At 38.6% G+C, this 20,523-nt stretch overlaps 6 protein-coding genes across 9 annotated transcripts in view; 1 reads left to right on the top strand and 5 right to left on the bottom strand.

Moving 5' to 3' along the window:
• LOC104721768 (pentatricopeptide repeat-containing protein At4g30700) lies at nucleotides 1-3,403 on the bottom strand. The gene is made up of 2 exons (XM_010439835.2): nucleotides 2,767-3,403; nucleotides 1-1,973 (listed from the first exon to the last, which is right to left on the bottom strand). Exons 1-2 carry the CDS (start codon nucleotides 3,283-3,285, stop codon nucleotides 120-122), a joined length of 2,373 nt encoding a protein of 790 aa, XP_010438137.1. The 5' UTR covers nucleotides 3,286-3,403; the 3' UTR covers nucleotides 1-119.
• Nucleotides 3,519-7,759, bottom strand: LOC104721769 (AUGMIN subunit 8). 4 transcript variants are annotated; one of them, XM_010439838.2, is made up of 8 exons: nucleotides 7,462-7,756; nucleotides 6,360-6,774; nucleotides 4,732-6,241; nucleotides 4,525-4,644; nucleotides 4,330-4,446; nucleotides 4,149-4,238; nucleotides 3,947-4,054; nucleotides 3,519-3,863 (listed from the first exon to the last, which is right to left on the bottom strand). In XM_010439838.2, the coding sequence occupies exons 3-8, from the start codon at nucleotides 6,118-6,120 to the stop codon at nucleotides 3,753-3,755; spliced, it is 1,935 nt and encodes a 644-aa protein (XP_010438140.1). In that variant the 5' UTR covers nucleotides 6,121-6,241; nucleotides 6,360-6,774; nucleotides 7,462-7,756; the 3' UTR covers nucleotides 3,519-3,752. The 4 variants fall into 4 exon arrangements, with proteins under 4 accessions (XP_010438140.1, XP_010438138.1, XP_019088725.1 ...); XM_010439836.2 differs by lacking the exon at nucleotides 6,360-6,774; XM_019233180.1 differs by lacking the exons at nucleotides 6,360-6,774; nucleotides 7,462-7,756 and having other exon boundaries at nucleotides 4,732-6,313.
• On the bottom strand, nucleotides 10,263-13,897 carry LOC104721767 (uncharacterized protein Cbei_0202-like). The gene is made up of 13 exons (XM_010439834.2): nucleotides 13,522-13,897; nucleotides 13,366-13,428; nucleotides 12,818-13,276; nucleotides 12,635-12,706; nucleotides 12,430-12,555; nucleotides 12,108-12,320; nucleotides 11,934-11,981; nucleotides 11,646-11,801; nucleotides 11,401-11,562; nucleotides 11,231-11,324; nucleotides 11,017-11,135; nucleotides 10,891-10,935; nucleotides 10,263-10,807 (listed from the first exon to the last, which is right to left on the bottom strand). The coding sequence occupies exons 1-13, from the start codon at nucleotides 13,855-13,857 to the stop codon at nucleotides 10,574-10,576; spliced, it is 2,127 nt and encodes a 708-aa protein (XP_010438136.1). The 5' UTR covers nucleotides 13,858-13,897; the 3' UTR covers nucleotides 10,263-10,573.
• LOC104721766 lies at nucleotides 14,584-15,357 on the bottom strand. The gene has a single exon (XM_010439833.1). It carries the CDS (start codon nucleotides 15,160-15,162, stop codon nucleotides 14,692-14,694), a length of 471 nt encoding a protein of 156 aa, XP_010438135.1. The 5' UTR covers nucleotides 15,163-15,357; the 3' UTR covers nucleotides 14,584-14,691.
• On the top strand, nucleotides 16,889-19,771 carry LOC104721765. Its single transcript, XM_010439832.2, has 6 exons — nucleotides 16,889-17,241; nucleotides 17,515-17,832; nucleotides 17,928-18,101; nucleotides 18,185-18,291; nucleotides 18,409-18,710; nucleotides 18,845-19,771. The coding sequence occupies exons 1-6, from the start codon at nucleotides 17,101-17,103 to the stop codon at nucleotides 19,564-19,566; spliced, it is 1,764 nt and encodes a 587-aa protein (XP_010438134.1). The 5' UTR covers nucleotides 16,889-17,100; the 3' UTR covers nucleotides 19,567-19,771.
• LOC104721764 (autophagy-related protein 11-like) overlaps nucleotides 19,850-20,523 on the bottom strand; it is a 20,947-nt gene continuing 20,273 nt past the window's right edge. Inside the window, exon 7 of the mRNA XM_010439831.2 lies at nucleotides 19,850-20,512. Within this exon, the coding sequence (XP_010438133.1) occupies nucleotides 20,106-20,512 (407 nt within the window). The 3' untranslated portion in view covers nucleotides 19,850-20,105. The remainder of the gene's footprint in view (nucleotides 20,513-20,523) is intronic.

Genomic DNA, 20,523 nt, shown 5'->3' with positions numbered 1-20,523 from the left:
TAAAGGGTCATATAGATTGCAACAAGTAATCAAAACTTGTCGAGTCAATAAAAGAATTATCGATTATGAGTCATATGATGTTACAGGATGACTAGCGTCTAGGCCAAAAATACAAGCCACTACCAATAATCTCCGCATGAACAGACACCATCTTTGAAGTGATGGAAGCGGTTGGCATCTCTTACAACAATCACTCTCTCTGTAATCTTTGAGATGAGTTTGGTTGCTGTGTGACAGTCTAAACAGACCCGAAGATTCTTTATGATCCGGATTTCAGTTCCTGGCTCAGTGGCTATGAGTCCAAAGGCAATGGCTAGCCTCTCGCTGTGAACCTTCACCATGAGCTCCCTTTCTTCATCCTCCACATCGTGCAGGGCCAACTCAGTCTCGGGTTGATACCCAGCTTCCCTCATCTTCCCTTCGAGTTTCTCCAGTCTCTCATAGATTGCTTTTACTTGTGGATGTGACTGATCACCTGAGGTGAAGACATGAGGCGTCTCATCTATTTCTATTAAGGTATATCCAGGAGCTTTGGCTAGTTTCCTATTCTTGGCGGTTTGTCTAACCGTAGCAGCCTGTGGATAGTTTCTATCAGCTGAGTGAATATTCGACAGCAAAACATGGTATCCTACATTGTCTGGATCTAGCTCAAACAGTTTCTCAGAGACTGCTCGGGCGAGGTTTGTGTCTTTATGAATCCTACAAGCTCCTAGCAGTGTCTCCCACACAGATGGACCAGGCTCAATTGGCATTTCCTCTATAAACTTCAATGCTCTCTGTAAGTGTCCTGCTCGGCCAAGAATATCAACCACACAAGCGTAATGCTTGACTGATGGTTCAAAACCATACCGGTGGATCATGGAATTGAATATCTCATCACCTTCTTTGACCAGGCCAGCATGACTACAAGCGTAAAGAACGCAGAGGAAAGTGACTGGTGTTGGTGGAATGCCCGAATTCAACATCTCAGAGAAGATACTCAGAGCTTCTTGTCCATGTCCATGAAGCCCATAACCAGTAATCATTGTGTTCCATGTAACTTCATTCTTCCTCGGCATCAAGTCAAACAACCGGCGTGCTTCCCCAATGCTTCCGCACTTTGCATACATACCAATCAAAGCTGTAGACACATATATGCTAGACTCAAAATCAGTGCTCTTAACTAAATCATGTACCCATTTTCCCAAACTCAACACTCCTAGCTGCGCACAAGCCGACAGAATACAAGTTATAGTGGTCGGGTTTGGACTGAACTCAGACTTCTGCATTGCTCTAAAGAGAGATATTGCGTCCTCTGTCAACCCGTTTTGGGTGTAACCCGATATCATTGCATTCCAAGATGGCAAGCTTTTGTCCGGAGACTCATCAAAAAGCTTCCGGGCTGATTCTATCTCATTCAATTTACTGTAAACCGTAATTAACGCTGTTGAGACAGATGTATGAGACAGGAAATTTGATTTCAAGCTGTAACCATGAATGGCATATACAAGCATCAGATGACCAGAGACAGGGATCAGACTCATGAGCGTGCTTGAGTTCAACCTTTTTCCTGATAGCATCAGCTCTTGAAACAGGCTTAAGGAGAGCTTGGTCTCCCCGTTGGATGTGTACCCATGAATCATTGCGTTGTAAGCTACTACATCTGGTCTATGAAACTCACGAAACAGAGTACTTGCCATTTTAATCTTTCCACACTTTGAGTATAGTGAGATGAAACCGGTAAGAACATAATCGTGGGAGTAGCACCCAGTTTTTGTGGCAAGACTATGGATTTGCATCCCGAGTCTAAGCTCCTGAAGCTCTGCAACAGCGGGGAGAATATCAAGCAGAGTTGTTGTGTCCAAACGTATACAGCTCTCACTGATCAAATCCCTGAAAACCTGAATAGCTTCCTCATACATTTCATTCTTTCGGTACCCAGAGATCATCGTGTTCCACAAAATCGTGTCTCTCTCAGGCATTCTGTCGAACACCTTCTTAGCATCTTCGACTCGCCAAAACTTGAAGTACATCTTGACAATGTTCGACCCAAGAAGCAATTCTGAGTCAAACCCATCAACGACTGCTTGACCATGAATAACACAGCCAGCTCTCTCGTCACGAAACCCAGAAGCAGCGGAGATAGCGAAGGCGTAAGTTGAGCTGTTGGGTTTGAGATCAGTGGATTTCCTCAGATGAGCGAACACAGAGAGGGAAGAGTGAGGCGACTCGTTGACGGAGAAGCCGCGCATGAGGACGTTGAAAAGAAAAACGTCAGGTCTTCTAACGGAGAGGAAAAGGTCGCGTGCGTNGACCAGAGACAGGGATCAGACTCATGAGCGTGCTTGAGTTCAACCTTTTTCCTGATAGCATCAGCTCTTGAAACAGGCTTAAGGAGAGCTTGGTCTCCCCGTTGGATGTGTACCCATGAATCATTGCGTTGTAAGCTACTACATCTGGTCTATGAAACTCACGAAACAGAGTACTTGCCATTTTAATCTTTCCACACTTTGAGTATAGTGAGATGAAACCGGTAAGAACATAATCGTGGGAGTAGCACCCAGTTTTTGTGGCAAGACTATGGATTTGCATCCCGAGTCTAAGCTCCTGAAGCTCTGCAACAGCGGGGAGAATATCAAGCAGAGTTGTTGTGTCCAAACGTATACAGCTCTCACTGATCAAATCCCTGAAGACCTGAATAGCTTCCTCATACATTTCATTCTTTCGGTACCCAGAGATCATCGTGTTCCACAAAATCGTGTCTCTCTCAGGCATTCTGTCGAACACCTTCTTAGCATCTTCGACTCGCCAAAACTTGAAGTACATCTTGACAATGTTCGACCCAAGAAGCAATTCTGAGTCAAACCCATCAACGACTGCTTGACCATGAATAACACAGCCAGCTCTCTCGTCACGAAACCCAGAAGCAGCGGAGATAGCGAAGGCGTAAGTTGAGCTGTTGGGTTTGAGATCAGTGGATTTCCTCAGATGAGCGAACACAGAGAGGGAAGAGTGAGGCGACTCGTTGACGGAGAAGCCGCGCATGAGGACGTTGAAAAGAAAAACGTCAGGTCTTCTAACGGAGAGGAAAAGGTCGCGTGCGTAGTAAATGGCACCGAGGTCGGAGAGTCGTTGGGTAAGCTTGGTGAGCAATGAGATATCGTTTCGGAAGCCATAAAGAATGATCTGAGCATGGGTTTGGGCAAGGTGAGATACAGAAGTTGATCTTTTGAAGAGATCAAGAAAGTTGTTTTTGCTTGCGACCGTTGTCTCGGCCGTGGCGGCCGATACGGTCCGTAGTAGCATTTGCCGTGTTTTGCCTTTTTTCAAAGAACACGACCACACAACATCAAATTTAAAACACTAGTATTATTTATAACTTAATATTTTTGGTCGTGTCAACTGTTAAGTATAAGCAACTCAAGAACCAATTTTAACTTCAGATTTATTTAGGTGAAGAGGAGATATGATTATGTTTTTGTTAGTGATTTCTATAAACTCTATATATTGTAGTAAAAACCCACATAAGACATTACATGTGAACAATTAAATTTCCTTTTCTTATATATCCTAAGACTTTCGAACTCGTGATCTTTCACTTTCACTTCCTTTTTTTTCTTCCTACGCTACTGTTTCATACCAAAAAAAGAAGGAGAAAACTTCAACAAGCAAAGATCAAAAAAGGATCTCGACAAGAGAAATGTTGGCATCAAAGAGCAATTTACAGGTAATTCAGTGTTGAACGTGTGGTAACTGTAAGCTTTTGTTATTCATCATGGCCATGGAAATTTGCTTAATGGCAACAATGGAGGAGTCTCCTCTGCATTTTCTCCTTCTTCTCGCTTAGTTTGTATCAGGTGAGTCCTCAGACTACACTCTTCTATCTGTTCCATGTGACAATATCTCGGTTTCAATGCAATTTACCATAATCATTTTTCATTAAATTATTGGAATTTTTTTTGGTTACCTGCATGATCGCGGTTGCAGCCAGAAGATCTTCGCATTTTCCTTGCATAGAACTCTCTTTTGTAACTACAACAGCTAGTTCGGTTACCATTTTGTTCATCTCCTCCACCTGCGAATACAAATCATAAAGAGCAATGGACCCGCTTGAGAGTTAAATCAAGAGGACACATTTTTAAAAAACAGGTTTTTATAAAAGGTCTCACCTTTGAGAGTAAAGACCAAATGGACGATCCCATAGCCTGCATTACATCAAGGGCCGATGACATAGCTGCTTTCAAAGATTCGACGTCCGCCTGTATTAAGAGAAGTTATAAATGATAACTATTATTCTTGATCTTCTAAACTTAACTTTCCATGAGTGTTCGCAGAAGTAAGAATATATACCTTTGTTCCTCCAGTCGCTGGAAGTCGGAGAGTATTTGCTTCTAAATCTGCAATGGCTCCAACTAAAGAACTAACATGGTCTCTTTCAAGTGTGGCCCAATCTTCAAGGCTCGCCATCTGTGCACATATTTATGCATAAGCATGGGATGATCTGATCAATGCAAAGCCAGTATATAACGGAGAGAAAGAACCTACCTGATTGTTTAATAGTGAGTTGAGTTTGATCTCTAGATTTAGCTGTTGTAAGCCAATCCTTTGCCTAGTCACATCATCCTGTAGTTCTGATATCGCATGCCACACATTAAATAGGGTTTCCTGAAGTCAAAACTTGAATTTTCAGACGTCTTTAGATCAATCAGTTGAAGCAACGGTCATGTTAGAGAGGACGGAAATGTTATATACCTCGGAAGTTAATCTTTGAATATACATTACAGATTCAGCTCGTGCAATTGCAAACCGCCACTGTAAGTATCTATTGTGGAGCAGGCGCAGTTGATGAACATCTTCGATGTAGCTTGCTTTTTTGCCTTTCTTGACATCCGTGATGAAGCTGAGCACTGAAGTTGTGGTACTGGATTGTGTGGAAGTGCTGGTTTGTCTTATCCGTGAAGGACTTACCCCTCTTGAAGGTGGAGTTGATGGTCGAGCAAAACAGGAGGTATTTGTGCCACGCGAAGGACTTAACCCTCTCGAAGGACTTAAACCTCTTGTAGGACTCAATCCTCTTGAAGGGCTTAGTCCTCTCGCTGGACTCACTCCTCTTGAAGTACTCATGCCTCTAGAAAGAGACGATGAAGACGAAAACGATGTTCTACTTGGTGAAGCTGGGCGAGATCCAGGAGCAGACAATGGATGCAACCTAGCTACAGCCGTTGCTAAGGTCTCTCTATCTAACGACCCTGCAGACAAAAGTCTTTGAGCCCCAGAAGATCGAGCTATGTTATTATCTTCTGACTTTGTTGGAGACAACAATCCACCATTACTAGATGTGTTACTAGAAGTTTTATGCAAAGGTCTCGAACTGCTGGACAAAGGTAGTGACATTCTTCTAAGAGACGGCCCCATTCCAGGCCCTGAAGTTGGTATACCCCTTGAAGACTTGTCGCCAAGATCCAAGCTTCTGTTTAAAGAATTCGAAGTGATCTTTCCACCAATTCTACTAGGCCACCGATGCTGTTCTATTAACCGACTGTGAGGACCATCTGAAGGTTTCGAGTTCTCTGAAAGATCAGACACATTATTCTTCCCTTTCAATGGACTTCTTTTCCTCTCTGGCGTAGGTTTCCTTGATACAGGGGTCGTTTCAGCCTTCTGCTTTTGAGCTATATTCGAAGAAGGTCTCAATGTCCGATCAACAGAAGAACTACTAACTGGTTTCTCCTTTTTACTAACAGGGACAGAGACCGAATCCGACTGAAATGAAACACTGAGGCTTCTCATAGTGGAAGGCCATAAGCTTTCAGGCAAACGACCTGTAGACAGCCTCCTAGATGAAGCTGGTAAGTCTATAGACAAATCACGTATCGGTGTGGAGGGACTAGTAGGTGATGGCGGTGTTGAAGGACGCTTCCTCTCTGCTGAAACTGCTCTTTTCGCAGCCACGGATTGAGAGCTTGAAGACACTGTTGGCCTTGTGACGCTTGGGGAAGGGCATCGCCTGGTTTTGGTTGGCGTAGGTGACCTGTATCTTGAACTGACCTCCGATGTCCGAGGACGGCGAGTGACAGCAACAGCATTATTCTTCTCTGATGGAACAAGACGCCGCCTTGTAGTATCTGTAGCTACGTCCATTCAAGCTCACAAAACCAAACTTGCATTGATTGGATTTAGCAGTTTACGCCTCTCGTTTAGTTCTGCATTGGAGCTAAACAATAAAAAGAGCTCCAGTTGCTGTAAAAGCAGTCCCTTTATTCTGCAAGAAACCCAAAAACCAGGAGAAAAGGTAAGATACCTCACAGATAGGCCATGCGAAGAAAAGAGCAAAGAATATTAAACCAGCACAGATAAACAAAAGTAAAAAAAGATTCTACCTTTACAACAGAAACCCATAGCAAGACTCCAACATGAATTATCCAATTCAAAAAGGGTAACAAACTAAGAACCAAATGCAAACTAGAAAACCAAGAAGGTGCTGAGAACTAACAATGGAAAGGGATAAGAAAGTTTGAAAAAAAAACAGTGGTCAAACAAGAGAGAAAGGTGGGTCAAGTTCTAACAAGTTAGTTGCAGATTCACAATATCAGGGGATATTTTTTTTATTAAATCGAAAATGAAACAGAGGAAGAATCTTTTGCCCGTGTCTTTGTCATGGCAGTGCCATGGTGAGATATGTGCTGGAAAATTAAATGGTGTGATATGGGTTCAAATCTCTCTAAAGAGACCACACTTCATCTTCTTTCCATCAACATCACAACACCTCAAAAGAAACTCCCTTTATCACAACACCTTGCAAACAGTAAACTTACTAAATTAAAGCAGCTAGAGATTATAATAAAACTAGTTTAGTGTCACATTGTTTGATTTTGTAGTAGTATAAGAAACTTATTAAACCAATTAGCAAAAATGGACATTACGACAGATCATTTTGGTGTTTTTCTCCAGATAAGGGACCACGTGGATTGAAGAATCAAGAACGAGTGCCCACTCTCCGAGAGCAAATCAGTGATGATTGATGAAGTTGAGAAAAGTTTTATCGAGAAAGTGAAGGATGAAGGGAGAGAATCAATGGGAAGGATTGAAAAAAAAACTCAAAACTTTATTTCTCTTTTTCGGTTTCTGAGTGGAAACAATGAGATGGTTCTGACGAAGAATCCAAAAGTGAAATTTGTCAGATACTGACACGACCTGTGTCTCTCACGACACAGACTCGTTTTATTCGATCATCAAAATTTAGTAACTTTTTTTTTTCTTCTGTGAAAATCGAAACTAAGAAAATCAGAAATTAAATTCAAAAACCAAAGTCATTCCGTTTTTTATTTCTAACAAAATCAATCTCAGATCGCAAAAATTAGAAATTACCCAGAAACTCTAGGGTTCTTCCGATTTTGTTTGAAATATAATCAAAATTGGGAAATGTAGAAGCTAAAGTTCAGAGATCCGATGAATCTGAGGTCGGAAATTTGAAAATCTTACCCGTAAGAATCCGAAAAAGTTCCCGTGATAGGCTTCGAGATCGAAATTGGAGAAATACGAACGCGATCGGAATTGATTAACACCACCGTGAACAAAATGTTTCGCCGATAATGAAGAATGGTCGCTCGTGTGGATTAAAATATATATATATATTAAAAAAAAAAAAAAAGCAATCGCCGGAGATAGAATTGATCGGACGATTCAGGGAGAGAGATTTGGGTGCCAGAGAGAGAGAGATCAAAGAGAGAGAAAGAGATTAAAGAGAAAAAGAGAGAGAGAGGGCGTTATTTTCGCGCCACCTAATTTTGATATTATAGGGTCTTTATTTTTTTATTTTTTTATTTTTTTTTTATAGCCTTTTTCTCCTAGATGTCATTACAACTGCATTGACAAAAGTAACATTGTTGTTGTTATAAATTTGAGTCTTCGAGTTATGTCCGGTTCGAGAATTTTAGACGTAACAAAACCGAATTAGGTGTCTTCCATTTTGAGTAAACCATTATCTAAATTGAACCGGAATCCTTATCTTTTTGTCTACTAACAAGATGTTATTGGAGAATTGATTTCTAAATCTATATGGATTTGTAAATTCTAAAAATCAAACTAGATAGATTTTGAAATAACATATTTTATCATTGGATTTGAATTCTTCTATTTTACACTTTTAAATCCATTTAAAACATAATGTGAAATTTGAAATCCAAAAACAAATCATTAAATGAATAATATAGTATTTTAACAAGTATTTGTAAATCATAGAACCAATAACACATAATTTTAATAAGTATTTTAAAATCAATTATTGAATAATACATAATTTTTGTTTGGATTTCCAAATCCATTAAAATCATAGAACCAATAACCCTTATTTAAGTACCAATAGAAATTAGTTTAATCAATGCATAAAAGAGAATAAAAAATAATATTTGCAAATGGATCGAGACAAAACGTGACAAGTTTATGGCAACTGAACTGATGATTGCTTTGAGTTTGTTGTTTCTTTTTAACACTTTTGAAAAATAATAATAATACGAAAATTGGCATTTTACACCGAAAGCTTAGGTTTACTTTTCCCACCCAACCTTACCTATATTCATAAGCGTTATGAGGAAGAAGCTCTTAGACATCATGGACTCTAGAATATATAGGTATATTGAAAAATAATTTATTATACTTATTAGAAGAAATGGAACTTTTGATGGTTACCCCATGATATGTGTTTCGTCATTCTCTTCTACCTTTTTTTTNCCTTTTTTTTTTTTTTTTTTTTTGTCTTTTCTTCTTCTAATTGTGAAAATAATATTTACCAAACACATACGATGGCTAATCCCTAACTAAAGTTTCATTTTCTTGTTATCTCTTTTATTTGCTTATCAGTCGATTTCAGTATTTTGGTCGAGTCTAGTCATCGACGAGGACTCTAAACTACTAGTAACATAGAACAAAACCTAATAAATTAATCCATTTTTAAAAATAGAAACATAGAATAAAACCCATTTTTTAATTAAGAAGAAAGGTTTGCTCGCACATGAGATGATTTGGACATATCATATGATCTTAAGCTTTCTATAGACCTTTGTCTCTCTTTCTTTTGTTTGTCCCCTTACCTTGTGGAGTCTTTCTCTAACTTTACTTCCACTTGGGAGTTCTCTGAATTTAATATTAGTATTGCAAATTCATCTTTCCTTCTCACTTCTATATATGTTAGATATATTTTGTTTTATGTTCTTTTATTTGCTACACATGTACGTCCTGCCAATTTCTTAGAGTCATTGAACCTAGCACACATTTATCTGTTTATGTATCATTGAACCGTCGTCCGTGCAAGGATTCAATATGGCTAGGAAGCCTTATGAAGATTAACGTTTCCTACTTTTATTGATTCAACCGAACTTTTATCTTCTTCAAAAGGGTAAAAAGTAGATCAATCTATAAATGATGTCTACGTTATGGTCCTTATAGAGATTAAACTTGTTAATGGGACTATTAAGTTTCCGGACAAAATTTATATTGACTTAAGATCGTATGATATGTCCGACATATATATGTAATTGAATCTAACGTGTTCAATTATTTTGTTTACCGACATATTTTTTTGTTATTTTCAGAAAAATATGAGTATATATGTACAAATGAAATATGCGAGTTTGAGATATTATATCTATCAAATTCTTGTGTGTACTCGAGATAGAAAGAAAACAAAAGAAGTCAATTATACCTTTTGCATAAGTACTACTGTACTAAATAGCAAACATTTTTATCATTATTATTGTTATAAAGCTACTATTATAATCCGCAACGTATTATTATGTATGAAGAAATTGTAGATAAATCTTTGCGTCTTGGTGTGATTAACTATAATAAGCAAGAGCCTAATGATGGGTATTCACGTGCTTAGCACAATTATATTGACCACACTAGAAACTAGAGTTATTATATATGTCATCATATGTCTTCGCAATGTGTTTTAGCTTGTCTAAAGCTTGTCGTTTTCTTGTTTTCAACACTTATCTATTAGGCGGCGTAGTTTCCTCGATCAAGTTGTCTTGTTACCGTTGTCTTTCCTTTCCTCCATCAATTGGCCTTTTTTAACCATTTGGGAGAAACATGCGTGTCTTATGAAGTAATAACACATGTCATCATTCTCTTTTGGCCGAAAATGTGATTGATAATGGTGTAAGGTGAAGTAATAACGACTTGATTTCAGGCTTGGTGGTACTCGGATCCTCAAAACTCTAAACAAAAACGAAGGACACAAGACTTGACCTAGAAGCCATTTATACTTCCAAGTTCCAATAAACAATGATGAAGTTAAATACCATAATAGTACCGATAAAAAGATATCATAAGAATAAAAAAATTGTCACTGACATTTTACACTAGTTTGCTTATTTAACTAAAACTTCGGCAAAATTTTCTTCTAGCTCCGGATGATTCTCGCTTCTGATCTGTATTTTTGTATAAATACATAGGCTTTGGTGCAACAACAACCGAATTCGAGGACCAAGCAGACCCCATTGATGTTCTTTTTTACCTCGACAAGGGCAGAAAAGAACATAGGGATGGAGGAAATTTTTGACAGTCTTCTTCATCATCCTCCTCATCATCATCATCAGTACTTTACAAGTCCAGCACCTTGAGCCTTTCCAATAACTGACTCTATGGTTCCATCAAAGAGATCAAAGCTTTTTGCAACAGCAAGACCCGAAAACATACCATCCACTGCTGCACTTACAATGCCACCAGCATAACCAGCTCCTTCACCAACTGGGTATAGACCTTTCAAGCTCGTGCTTTCGTAGGTCTCATTGCTTCGAGGTATCCGAACAGGGGAGCTTGTTCTTGTCTGGTTTAACAAAGTTGATATATCGTTGTTATCTCTGGTCTGAAGAGTAGACTGATTCAGGACAAGGAAGATATATAATATACCTCTACGCCGTGTAGTAGTGCTTCCTCTGAGATGAATCCCGGTAACTGAAAGTACAAAAGTTTAGAGAAAAACAGAAGCTACGGATTCGTTTGCAATATGTAGTAATGAGGAAATATCTAACCAACCTCTTTTTCAAACATGGAGATAGACTGTCGCAGAGCCTCTGTAATATGAGCAGGAAACAGTTCATGCAGATTTGCAGACTTCACCCCTAATCTATAGCTTGATGGAGGTAAAGGTGTTTCTGTTTTACAGCACAAGAACATCCAAAATCATCAAAAACGAACAGTTAGAACAAAAAGATACGAATTGAGTATTAAATATATATTATTTATCTACCAGATAACTTGTTTTGCAGGAAATCAGTAACTCTTTGTACAGGAACTGTGAAATCACCACCACCCATTATAGCCGCTCTTCTTTCAAATTCTCTCTAGAGAAAGGAATAAAAGGAGATATAACAAATATGACTCAGTAGTATTAATAGTAATCCACTTTCAAATTGATACCTGATACTCTATTCCAGCTAAGGGTCCATTAAGATTGAGAAGATCAAAGTCTTTGGCTGAGACTGTGACGACAAGTGCAGCATTGGCCCATTTGGATGAACGGCGAGAAAATGACATGCCATTGATGCAGAGTTCTGTTGGGTTTGTGCTGGTGAGAACAACCTGAATATACAAGGAAACAGGCTTATTCATTAAAATCGAAAAGAAGATAATAAACAGCAAAAAACTATTTGAGGACACTGTACCTGACCACCAGGACACATGCAGAAGGAGTAACAACTACGTTTTGATGAAGACTGCGAGAGATCCTCATCCTTATCATTCACATACTGAACAACCTTGTAATCCGCCACTGGTACTTTACCTCGTCCTTTAAGAACTTCACTAGCCATACTTGAGTACTGGAAAGAAAGACCATTACAAGAACATAGGTGTTTCATATAAAAGTCAAGACTTGAACAACGATAAGGTACAACAAATTCATAGGATCTGATTAACTAATGACTGTATGGTTTTAAGATAATAGGACCGACCTGTATATGGTTGATTAGCTCCTGAGGATGCTCAATGCGCAAACCAACCTGATCCACACAAACCGATAGAAATCAAATAATAATACCAAGCAAGGGAAGAGAAAGTATCGAGATAGATTGATTCAAATTGGACACCGACATACTAAAAAAACAACATATATACAAGGAACTTACAGCAAAATCTTTTGGGGTCAGTTCAACATTACGGGAATGAAGCATCTCATATGTGTCACGTGCTGAGTGACCGACTGCAAGAACAACTGCATCAAACTTTAAATTCTGGGATGTACTCTGCAATTGGTCTGCTGAATCCGAAACCCTGACTCCAAAAACACGAGAATCCTCTACCAGAAGATCATCTACCCGAGTTCCAAACTTGATAGTCACCTAATTAAGCATATGGAATTAAAGAGGATGCTCAGAGGACAAAAAAAATAGACCAAAAGCATCAAAAAGTAATAGAGAGACTTAGATCAATCTCTCATTTTAAACTTACTCCCGCACTTTGAAGATAATGTCTGAAATTACGGAGTAACGGAACTAGCTTATCTGTTCCTAGATGAGGCTTTCCATTAACCAATATATTATCAGGAGCCCCAAAGCGAACCAACGTTTTCAATACCTGTAACAATTAAAGTAAGGGTCACAAGTTCTTCATTTGTATTCAATCATGAACTGCTTGGTAGTCTCAAAATACTAACCGCTAAAACGGTGGCACTATTCTTTCCTATTCGAGTAACAAGCTTTCCATCACTCCAAGTACCTGCACCACCCTGCGACGCATAAGTGCTAAATATGACTTTGACAATAACACACAGAAACAGAAAACTAGCAAAACACTAAAGTACTTATGATAAGTTTAGTTGAAGAGAAGGTTTTTAAACCTCGCCAAAGCAGAAATTACTCTCCATATCCAAAATCTTACGAACTACCAAAGCACCTATATCACGTCCTCTTTCTTCCACTGCTTGGCCTCTTTCAATCAATGTCACATCTGCACCGAACTCCGCAAGAACAAGAGCTGCAAACAAACCAGATGGACCACCACCAACAATTGCAATTTTCGGTTTGCTTCTTCCTCCTCCTCCATGTTTGGGTGGATCTCCAGAGCCATTGATAATCTGAGGTTCAATTTCTCCTGATGATGTCTCACTGTTGCTCTTCTTACAGTCATTCACCACACTGATTAAGTCGCCAAAAACACTCTTCTCGGTAGGCACATGTTCAATAAGCCCAATCTTAGGCTCTAACCGGAAAATGAAATCATGAGCACGAGGCTCTAACTCAAGAAGCGTCTTCACATCCAAATCCACAGTATACACAAACTTGGCTTCTTTCAGAATCTAAACAAAAAAAAAGAGATGAAACCTTCACTCACTTGAACCATAATACATAAATTAATAAACATACAAAATCAAAAACTGAAACCTACCTTCCTAGCGTCAAAAGATTTCCTAATCACTGAGAATGCTTCTTCAGGGAGCATTGAAGCAACCTAGAAACCCCAATTTATCAAAATCACAGATAAACATCCAATTTCATCGAACCCATAAGATAAAGTTTCGAACTTTTTCACCGGAAAACTCACCGGGAACTCAATAACTTTAGCGATGGCTTGAAGCAAACCTTCTGAAATCCCGAGAAAATCCTTTCCAGGGTCATCTCCGACAGGAACACCGAGCTTAGAGAGACGCCAAACACCTTCGAGCTTGTTCTTAACCTTAGCCACAGCTTCCTTCTGCTCTGTCCTCAGCTTCTTCCTCTCAGAAGGGTATCTCCGCTTCCCGGTTCGCTTCGCAGCACAGAGAATCCGGTGTGTTTGGAGACGGGGATAAGAGAGTACCGGTCTAGAATAAGGAATTCGCAGTTCATGGCTCGATGAGAGAAATGAAGAACTGATGAAATTTGTTTGCGAGAGAGACATTGTGAAGTGAGAGAGCTCTCAAAACTAAAAAAAAAGCTCGTCTCTGTGCCCAAAGAGTTTATCCTATCATTTCAAATTGAATCGACTCGAACCCGGTTTATACCATTGATGTCCAATGCGGTTCGGTTCGGTTCGATTTTGATTTTGATTTGGTACACATTTTCTGAATTCAAACTCCAAATTTCTTGGATCAATAATGTTCTTTTTTCGAAAACATAGAAACAATGATCCAAATTACGCGTGTGGGATACTCTTCGAACACAAATTAGAAAAAGGAGGTTTGTGTATCAATCAACATGAAGAATATGAAAGCAACTATTTTGATTTCACCATCACCACATTGTTGAGTGACCCATTTGCAGATGTCAGCATTTCGAACCCAACAATCCAATATAACATGGCTTGTTTGTCAAGTTAAGGAACCTCCAAGTGGTAGCCCTAAAATTGAAGGATTCGAATCAGAATTATATTACCAAACTAGTAATAGATTATATACAAAAATTACATAAATTTAATGAACCTTAATTGTTGAACTACCCTATAAAAACTGCATTATATGCAAGTACCACGGTAAAAAAACATCTCAAACTATACCCCTTTCGTCACAAACAATAATCTCTCTTGCTTGGGGTTTGGGGTTTGAGGAAAACCTTTGGTAGTGTGGTAAAAGGTGTAAACTTCTTTGTTTGTTGAATCTACAAATCTATCTGTATTTGATACAAAATAAAAACAGCAAAATTTCCCATGTTGTGAAGAGGCTAAGAATCTGATTAGCATCTCCGTCCTGATGCTCTCTCTATGGCTAGAATCCTTTATGTGTCAAAACATATACGATCATGAGCCCATAGAAATGGCTAGTGGCATCTCACTTTCATGTGAACCGATGGTAGAATTGCTGGAGGTTGACATTCGTTTTTTCGATTGATTCCCTTCAATAGACACTAGAACTTGGCCTTGTGGGTGAGCTATTGTATCTGGTTCATCAGCAGGAGGCTCTAAAGATTGCTCAGGAGGGTCAACATCGCGCGGCTGGGATTCTCCATTCGCGTTGTTATTGTTACCACCCGATCCAATGACCATTCTAAATCCAAATGTGCGTGAAATAATGCGGTATGCAAAAGTTAGGATCCAAAAGAACCAAGGGAGACAAACGAAGACAATGCCAAGGTAGGAGAGCCAAACTGGAGGGTAAGGAAGAACTGTGTATGCAATGAGACAACCGCCTCCAACCGCTATTGATAGGAAAAGAAAAAAGGTAATGAGACAGATGAACGCCTGCCCCGCCCGTGGATCTGGCACAGGCATTATGATTCTAAGGATGGATCGATATCTCAAAGATGATCAAGGATCTCACGGGACGCTTAAAGGTACTGCTATATCATCCTCCATTTACAAATTGCTCTTTCTTCTGCTTCTTCCGCCAATTTTTGTTTTTGGTTTTGTTATAATGATGTTGGTAGGTTGAAACAAGAATAAACAGAACAAATCCCTCACACACACACAAACAAAAAAAAAAGAGCGATCAAGAAAAAGAAAATCACAAGAGGGTATTTCTGTTTTGTTCGTATGTGTGACTTATAATTTGACAAGAATAGTCATTTATTTTCCTCCATTTGCCATTCCATAGGAGAGGGACGTCCGTAGATACAGGACTTAATTATAACACTGAATATCGTTAGATCACAATCTTTATTATACCAAAACTTTTGCAATCTTAGTAATAATTATAATGAAGATGTACTCTCCCACGCACGGTTTTCATACTTGATCCAAAATATATTATATTTGTAAAATTAACCTTAGTATTGTCAAAGAGGTTGTACCAATATAGAATTATACTATATGATTGCATGATGGTATAGACGTCATCATTGTCCGTACACCGTACTCTAATGAAGTCGTGTATGCCAAGTTACTCGCAAAAGAAAAGAAAAAAAACATGCATAGTTAGGCAAATAAATTGGTTTGGGACTTCTTTAGATATCGGTTAACCAAAATTTGGGACATATATACAAGTAGCGAAACCAAACAAAAAGTATTAATATCATGTTATTTCATAATAAAACACGCCTAATACGAGAATTCTTAAGACGATATTAGCATGCATTTCTATGTTCTGATTTCTGAATGCATATATACACAAAAATGGACAACAAAAAATAGTGTAGTATATAGTTCTGAAGATTTGTTAACTTATTAACTATGTCAATAAGTAAATATGGGACGTGTCAAAGACTTTAAATCTAGAAAATAAAACCATTTTGTGAATATGTTTCAAATTAAGAGAAACACACATGTTCAAAGTTAACAGATTTTTGTAATATTATGATTTTAAATCTATCATTGACTTACTACTTCTTGATATAGTAATAATTTTCATTCAACTTTGAAAAACATATGAAATTCAAAAAGAATCTCATTCCATTTCTGTTTGTTTTGTAAAGGAAAAACATGAAGTCTTGTTCTATGGTCAAAGTTCAAACACAATTAATATGAGAGAATCCAAAAATCGCATAAACGAAGACTATTGTTCATTCAACAGTGTTCTTTATTTTAGTAATAATAACTATGTAAGCATATAAATCTTTTCCCTTAAAATCTTGTTCAACTTTGGTGAAAGTTTACAAAAGAAGGTTAGGATTAAAGATAAGGTTGAATGCATTATGTTAGATTACCATAAGTGGATTTAAGAATAACATTATGTTGACTAATGACTAAAAAAAAAAAAAAGAGAGGAAGAGTTAGTACCACGTGGCAAATGTTCTATCTATAGCCGTCATTAGAAAAGAAAATAAAAAAATGTAAATATGGAACCAGTGGCTGTACGCCAGCGAATTAACTAAATTATTTATTAGAATCATGTAAATGACAAAATTAGCCCTCTCTCAATAAACATAACGTGGTGGCTAGTCTGGTAATTTCGAGAGCACATGGAGTCAAAATAACAACGGCGCGTGTCGGTACAGTCACGAGAGACGCGCGTCGATAGCCGCCAGGAGAATCCTCTTTTACACAATCAAAGTTTACAGAGAGAGAGAGAGAGAGAGATCCCGTACATGTTTATATACTCTGATTTCTAGGGTTTGCTTTCGCGTTCCAGATTTAACAAAAAAAAAAATTCAGACTTTTTTTCTTTTTCAATTTCGTGGTTTCGTTGGTGGGTTATCTGAAATTTTCGTAATTTTGGGGGTTATTGTAGATAGGGAGGGAAAAGTTTCGTTTTTTATTTTTTTATTTTGGGGGATGGTGGAGATGAGGAAATCTGGAGGTTTAAGAACGGAGTCTGAATTGGCGGCCAAGTGTCGAGATGAGCTGCCGGTTAAATTGGAGATAGCTGAGGATGATTTAGAAGAAGAGCATGCTCCTCTCAACAAACGATCCAAGGTTTTTTTTTTTTTTTTCCTTTTCTCTTCTCTTCTCTTATTTTCAGATTAGCTGATCTGTTTTTGTTTCTGCGGTAATTTTAATAGTTTTTGAGCTGCTTTATACATTTTTTTCTTCTTTCGGAAATGGATTTGGAATTTAATGTTTGAAGATTTTATATGATTTATGAAGATTTGTGTCTCGTTTTGCTGGTTGTGTTTTTGTTTTGGGTGATGTATCGTTTTTTTTTTTTTTTTTTAATTTTGATTTATTTAATTCTTGCATTGAATTTAGTTGTGGAGCTCTGGGGGAAGCTCATCGCCAATGGTACCAGCTAAGTATAACCCGCTTGATGAGCCGAGTCCTCTTGGATTGAGCCTTAGGAAGAGTCCATCTTTGTTGGAGTTGATTCAGATGAGGCTAACTCATTGTGGTGATCCGAAATCTGAAACGATGCCAGGTTGTGCTGTTGGGTCTGGTGTTAAGAAGGAAAGCAAAGGTATTGGTGCTGCTTCTGCTGCATCAGTCGGATCGACTTTGGCGCCAGGAAGTATTGAGAAGCTCAAAGCTTCTAACTTTCCTGCTTCGCTTTTGAAGATCGGGCAGTGGGAGGTGAGTAGTCCTGGGAAATGTTTTCGTTTTGATGTCTGCTTTTCATGGTGCTTTCAAAATCTGACTTGACATGGTTTCTTTTTTCTGTTTTCAAGTATAAATCGAGGTATGAAGGTGATTTGGTGGCAAAGTGTTACTTTGCAAAACACAAACTTGTTTGGGAAGTGTTGGAACAAGGTCTTAAGAGTAAAATCGAGATCCAATGGTCAGATATTATGGCTCTAAAGGCAAACTGTCCTGAAGATGGACCTGGAACTTTGACTCTCGTGGTATAGTATTCACTCATATTCTTTTATTTTTCCCAACCTATTGCTCTTGTTCAACTTTAATCACTTGTCACTTTATGTTTCAGCTTGCTAGACAGCCCTTATTTTTCCGGGAAACAAACCCACAGCCTAGAAAACATACTTTGTGGCAGGCGACGTCAGATTTTACTGATGGCCAAGCCAGCATGAACAGGTATATGCATTTCCTGTGTCCTCTGTTCTTATGAGGGAAAGATTTCATGTAATTTTTTTCTGAATATATTGTTTATGTCCTACTTCAGCTAATGATAGTACCCTTGTGATCTGTTAGGCAGCATTTTCTGCAATGTGCCCAAGGGATAATGAACAAACATTTCGAAAAGCTTGTTCAATGTGACCATCGTTTGTTCCATCTAAGCCGACAGCCGGAGATAGCTATGGACTCTCCCTACTTTGATGCACGGCAATCAATTTTTGAGGATCCAAATGAATCAAAAGGCCATCCTTTTGGGAATTTGAATCTTAACACAGGTCCTGCAATCTCTGGGACTCATAATTTAGCATCTCCTGTTGGGGCTCAGTCGTCATCTGAGCATATGTATCTGTCTCATGAAGCACCATCACCCAGCTCAGGTATTGTAATAACTGTTCGTTCTGCTTGCTTTCATAGCTCCTTATTTGAATATAGTTTTTCATTCTCACTTTTGTTGAACCAGATTAAGATTGTGGATTTCTTATTGGGTTTGTTTGCTTCATTCAATCTGTAGTGATAGATGCTCGTTCAAATGAAGGAATAGGGGGTTCCGAAGCAGTCAATTCAAGAAACAGAACGGATTGTGGTCAGATCGAAGCACCTGGATTACATCAATCTATGTCACTGAGTGATTTTCTTGCAGTTCTCTGTGATTCAAAAAACACAGCGGATTCGAGTCTGGCTGGAGAAGTAGCTGGACTAGACCACTCTATGTCAGTTAGTGATTTCGTTGCATTTTTATCTGATTCCAGAAATATAACTGACTCAGATCAGATCAAAGTACCTGGACTACACCAATCTATGTCAGTGAGCGATTTCGTTGGACTGCTCTCTGATCCTGCTGGTGGAAGTCATCCGGAACATATGGAGAAATTTGAGATCATGAAACAGCAGTTGCTAAGTGATAATATCCAGTTCGAGGCACCAGATGAGAGGTCTCTTATGCCAAGGGTTAACTCTTTATTCAACCTCTTGTACAAGGACCCCAACGTCCCTGTAAACTCACAGCCCAATACTGAAATTTCGGTTGGATTGAAGTCTGAACCCAGTGATCCGAAGGGAATTCTTTCCGACAACAACAACAGAGTTAATGATCCAGCTTCTAGCAGCAAACCACAGGGTATGTTAAGGAAAGACTCATTCGGTGATCTGCTATTACACCTGCCCCGGATCACATCCTTGCCAAAGTTCTTGGCCAACATTTCAGAAGAAGATGGTGATGCATATAATAGATAATTTTATAGATTGCGCTTTTCTTTTATGGATTTGGCAAATATAGGAACCTGGACTTGTAGCTTTTCTGTTTTTTCTTGTAAATCAAATTTATCTCTTTGGTAACTACAACCCCCACACAGGGATTTGAAGAAAACATGTTTTGGTAATTAATTTCTGTAGATTATTCCCAATATAAAACAATGTTTGCAGAGGCATAAGCATTTCATTATTTATTGTAATAAACCTTTACTATTTCGCTTATCTTGTTCTCTTTATTACACCATTTAAAGCAAAGCAGAGTGTATACAAGGAAGGATAAAAGATTAAACTAAGATCAGTGATCATCAGCTGTACATAAAGAAGAAAGATATAAAATAAAAGAAATTAGAAGATAAAAAAGGGGACGAATGCACCCAACACCCACAAATCATATAAGGGGCTGTCTCGTTTTAGATTGTGTCATTTGAATTCAAAGTATTTACATATTTTTTCTTTTTTTCCTTTTTGGGGGGAGGGGTTTCTTCCATCACATCTATCTGCCTTAAGAACAAGCAGAAGGATCAGGAAGCTTGTTGATGAATAGCAGTGTCAGGAAGCATTGCTATCGTCACTATGAAGTATTCACATCCTGAAGAGAGACCATAAGGGTTTGATGTTGTTGTTGCTGAAGATGATGTTGAGATTGAACTTGATGCCAGAGTTCTCGAGACTTGGTCTGAGCCGAGATGATGCGTCTTACCCGCCTCGAGAGATGCAGAAGCTGAAAGTGATGATGGCAGTTTCACTATTTGGCGCTCGATGTGGACAATCTGTCCAACAATGTATGTAGGCCGGTTTGGGAGATGATCTGTGAACAATGCCTCGGATTCAGAGGACAAGTAGTAATTTGGGCAGTTCCTGTTGATCGCCTCGTAATGCCCTGCCTGGTTTAGCACAAATGCTGCTATCTCATGGACTTCAAGACGACCAAATGATATC

Source organism: Camelina sativa, chromosome 11 (genome assembly GCF_000633955.1).
Source record: "Camelina sativa cultivar DH55 chromosome 11, Cs, whole genome shotgun sequence".
NCBI classification, from domain to species: domain Eukaryota; kingdom Viridiplantae; phylum Streptophyta; class Magnoliopsida; order Brassicales; family Brassicaceae; genus Camelina; species Camelina sativa.
This window is presented reverse-complemented; position numbering and strand designations above follow the sequence as displayed.

Coding starts and splice junctions, on each gene's coding strand:
- LOC104721765 (XM_010439832.2), top strand. CDS start 17,101: ATGGTGGAGATGAGGAAATCTGGAGGTTTAAGAACGGAGTCTGAATTG. Junction 17,833..17,927: donor TGAAGATCGGGCAGTGGGAG/GTGAGTAGTCCT, acceptor TCTGTTTTCAAG/TATAAATCGAGGTATGAAGG. Junction 18,102..18,184: donor CTGGAACTTTGACTCTCGTG/GTATAGTATTCA, acceptor TTTATGTTTCAG/CTTGCTAGACAGCCCTTATT.
- LOC104721767 (XM_010439834.2), bottom strand. CDS start 13,857: ATGTCTCTCTCGCAAACAAATTTCATCAGTTCTTCATTTCTCTCATCG. Junction 13,277..13,365: donor AATCTTTTGACGCTAGGAAG/GTAGGTTTCAGT, acceptor TTTTTTGTTTAG/ATTCTGAAAGAAGCCAAGTT. Junction 12,321..12,429: donor ATTATCTTCAAAGTGCGGGA/GTAAGTTTAAAA, acceptor ATGCTTAATTAG/GTGACTATCAAGTTTGGAAC.
- LOC104721766 (XM_010439833.1), bottom strand. CDS start 15,162: ATGCCTGTGCCAGATCCACGGGCGGGGCAGGCGTTCATCTGTCTCATT.
- LOC104721769 (XM_010439838.2), bottom strand. CDS start 6,120: ATGGACGTAGCTACAGATACTACAAGGCGGCGTCTTGTTCCATCAGAG. Junction 4,645..4,731: donor TTCAAAGATTAACTTCCGAG/GTATATAACATT, acceptor TTTTGACTTCAG/GAAACCCTATTTAATGTGTG. Junction 4,447..4,524: donor ACTCACTATTAAACAATCAG/GTAGGTTCTTTC, acceptor ATATGTGCACAG/ATGGCGAGCCTTGAAGATTG.
- LOC104721768 (XM_010439835.2), bottom strand. CDS start 3,285: ATGCTACTACGGACCGTATCGGCCGCCACGGCCGAGACAACGGTCGCA. Junction 1,974..2,766: donor GAGTCGAAGATGCTAAGAAG/GTGTTCGACAGA, acceptor GATGCTAAGAAG/GTGTTCGACAGAATGCCTGA.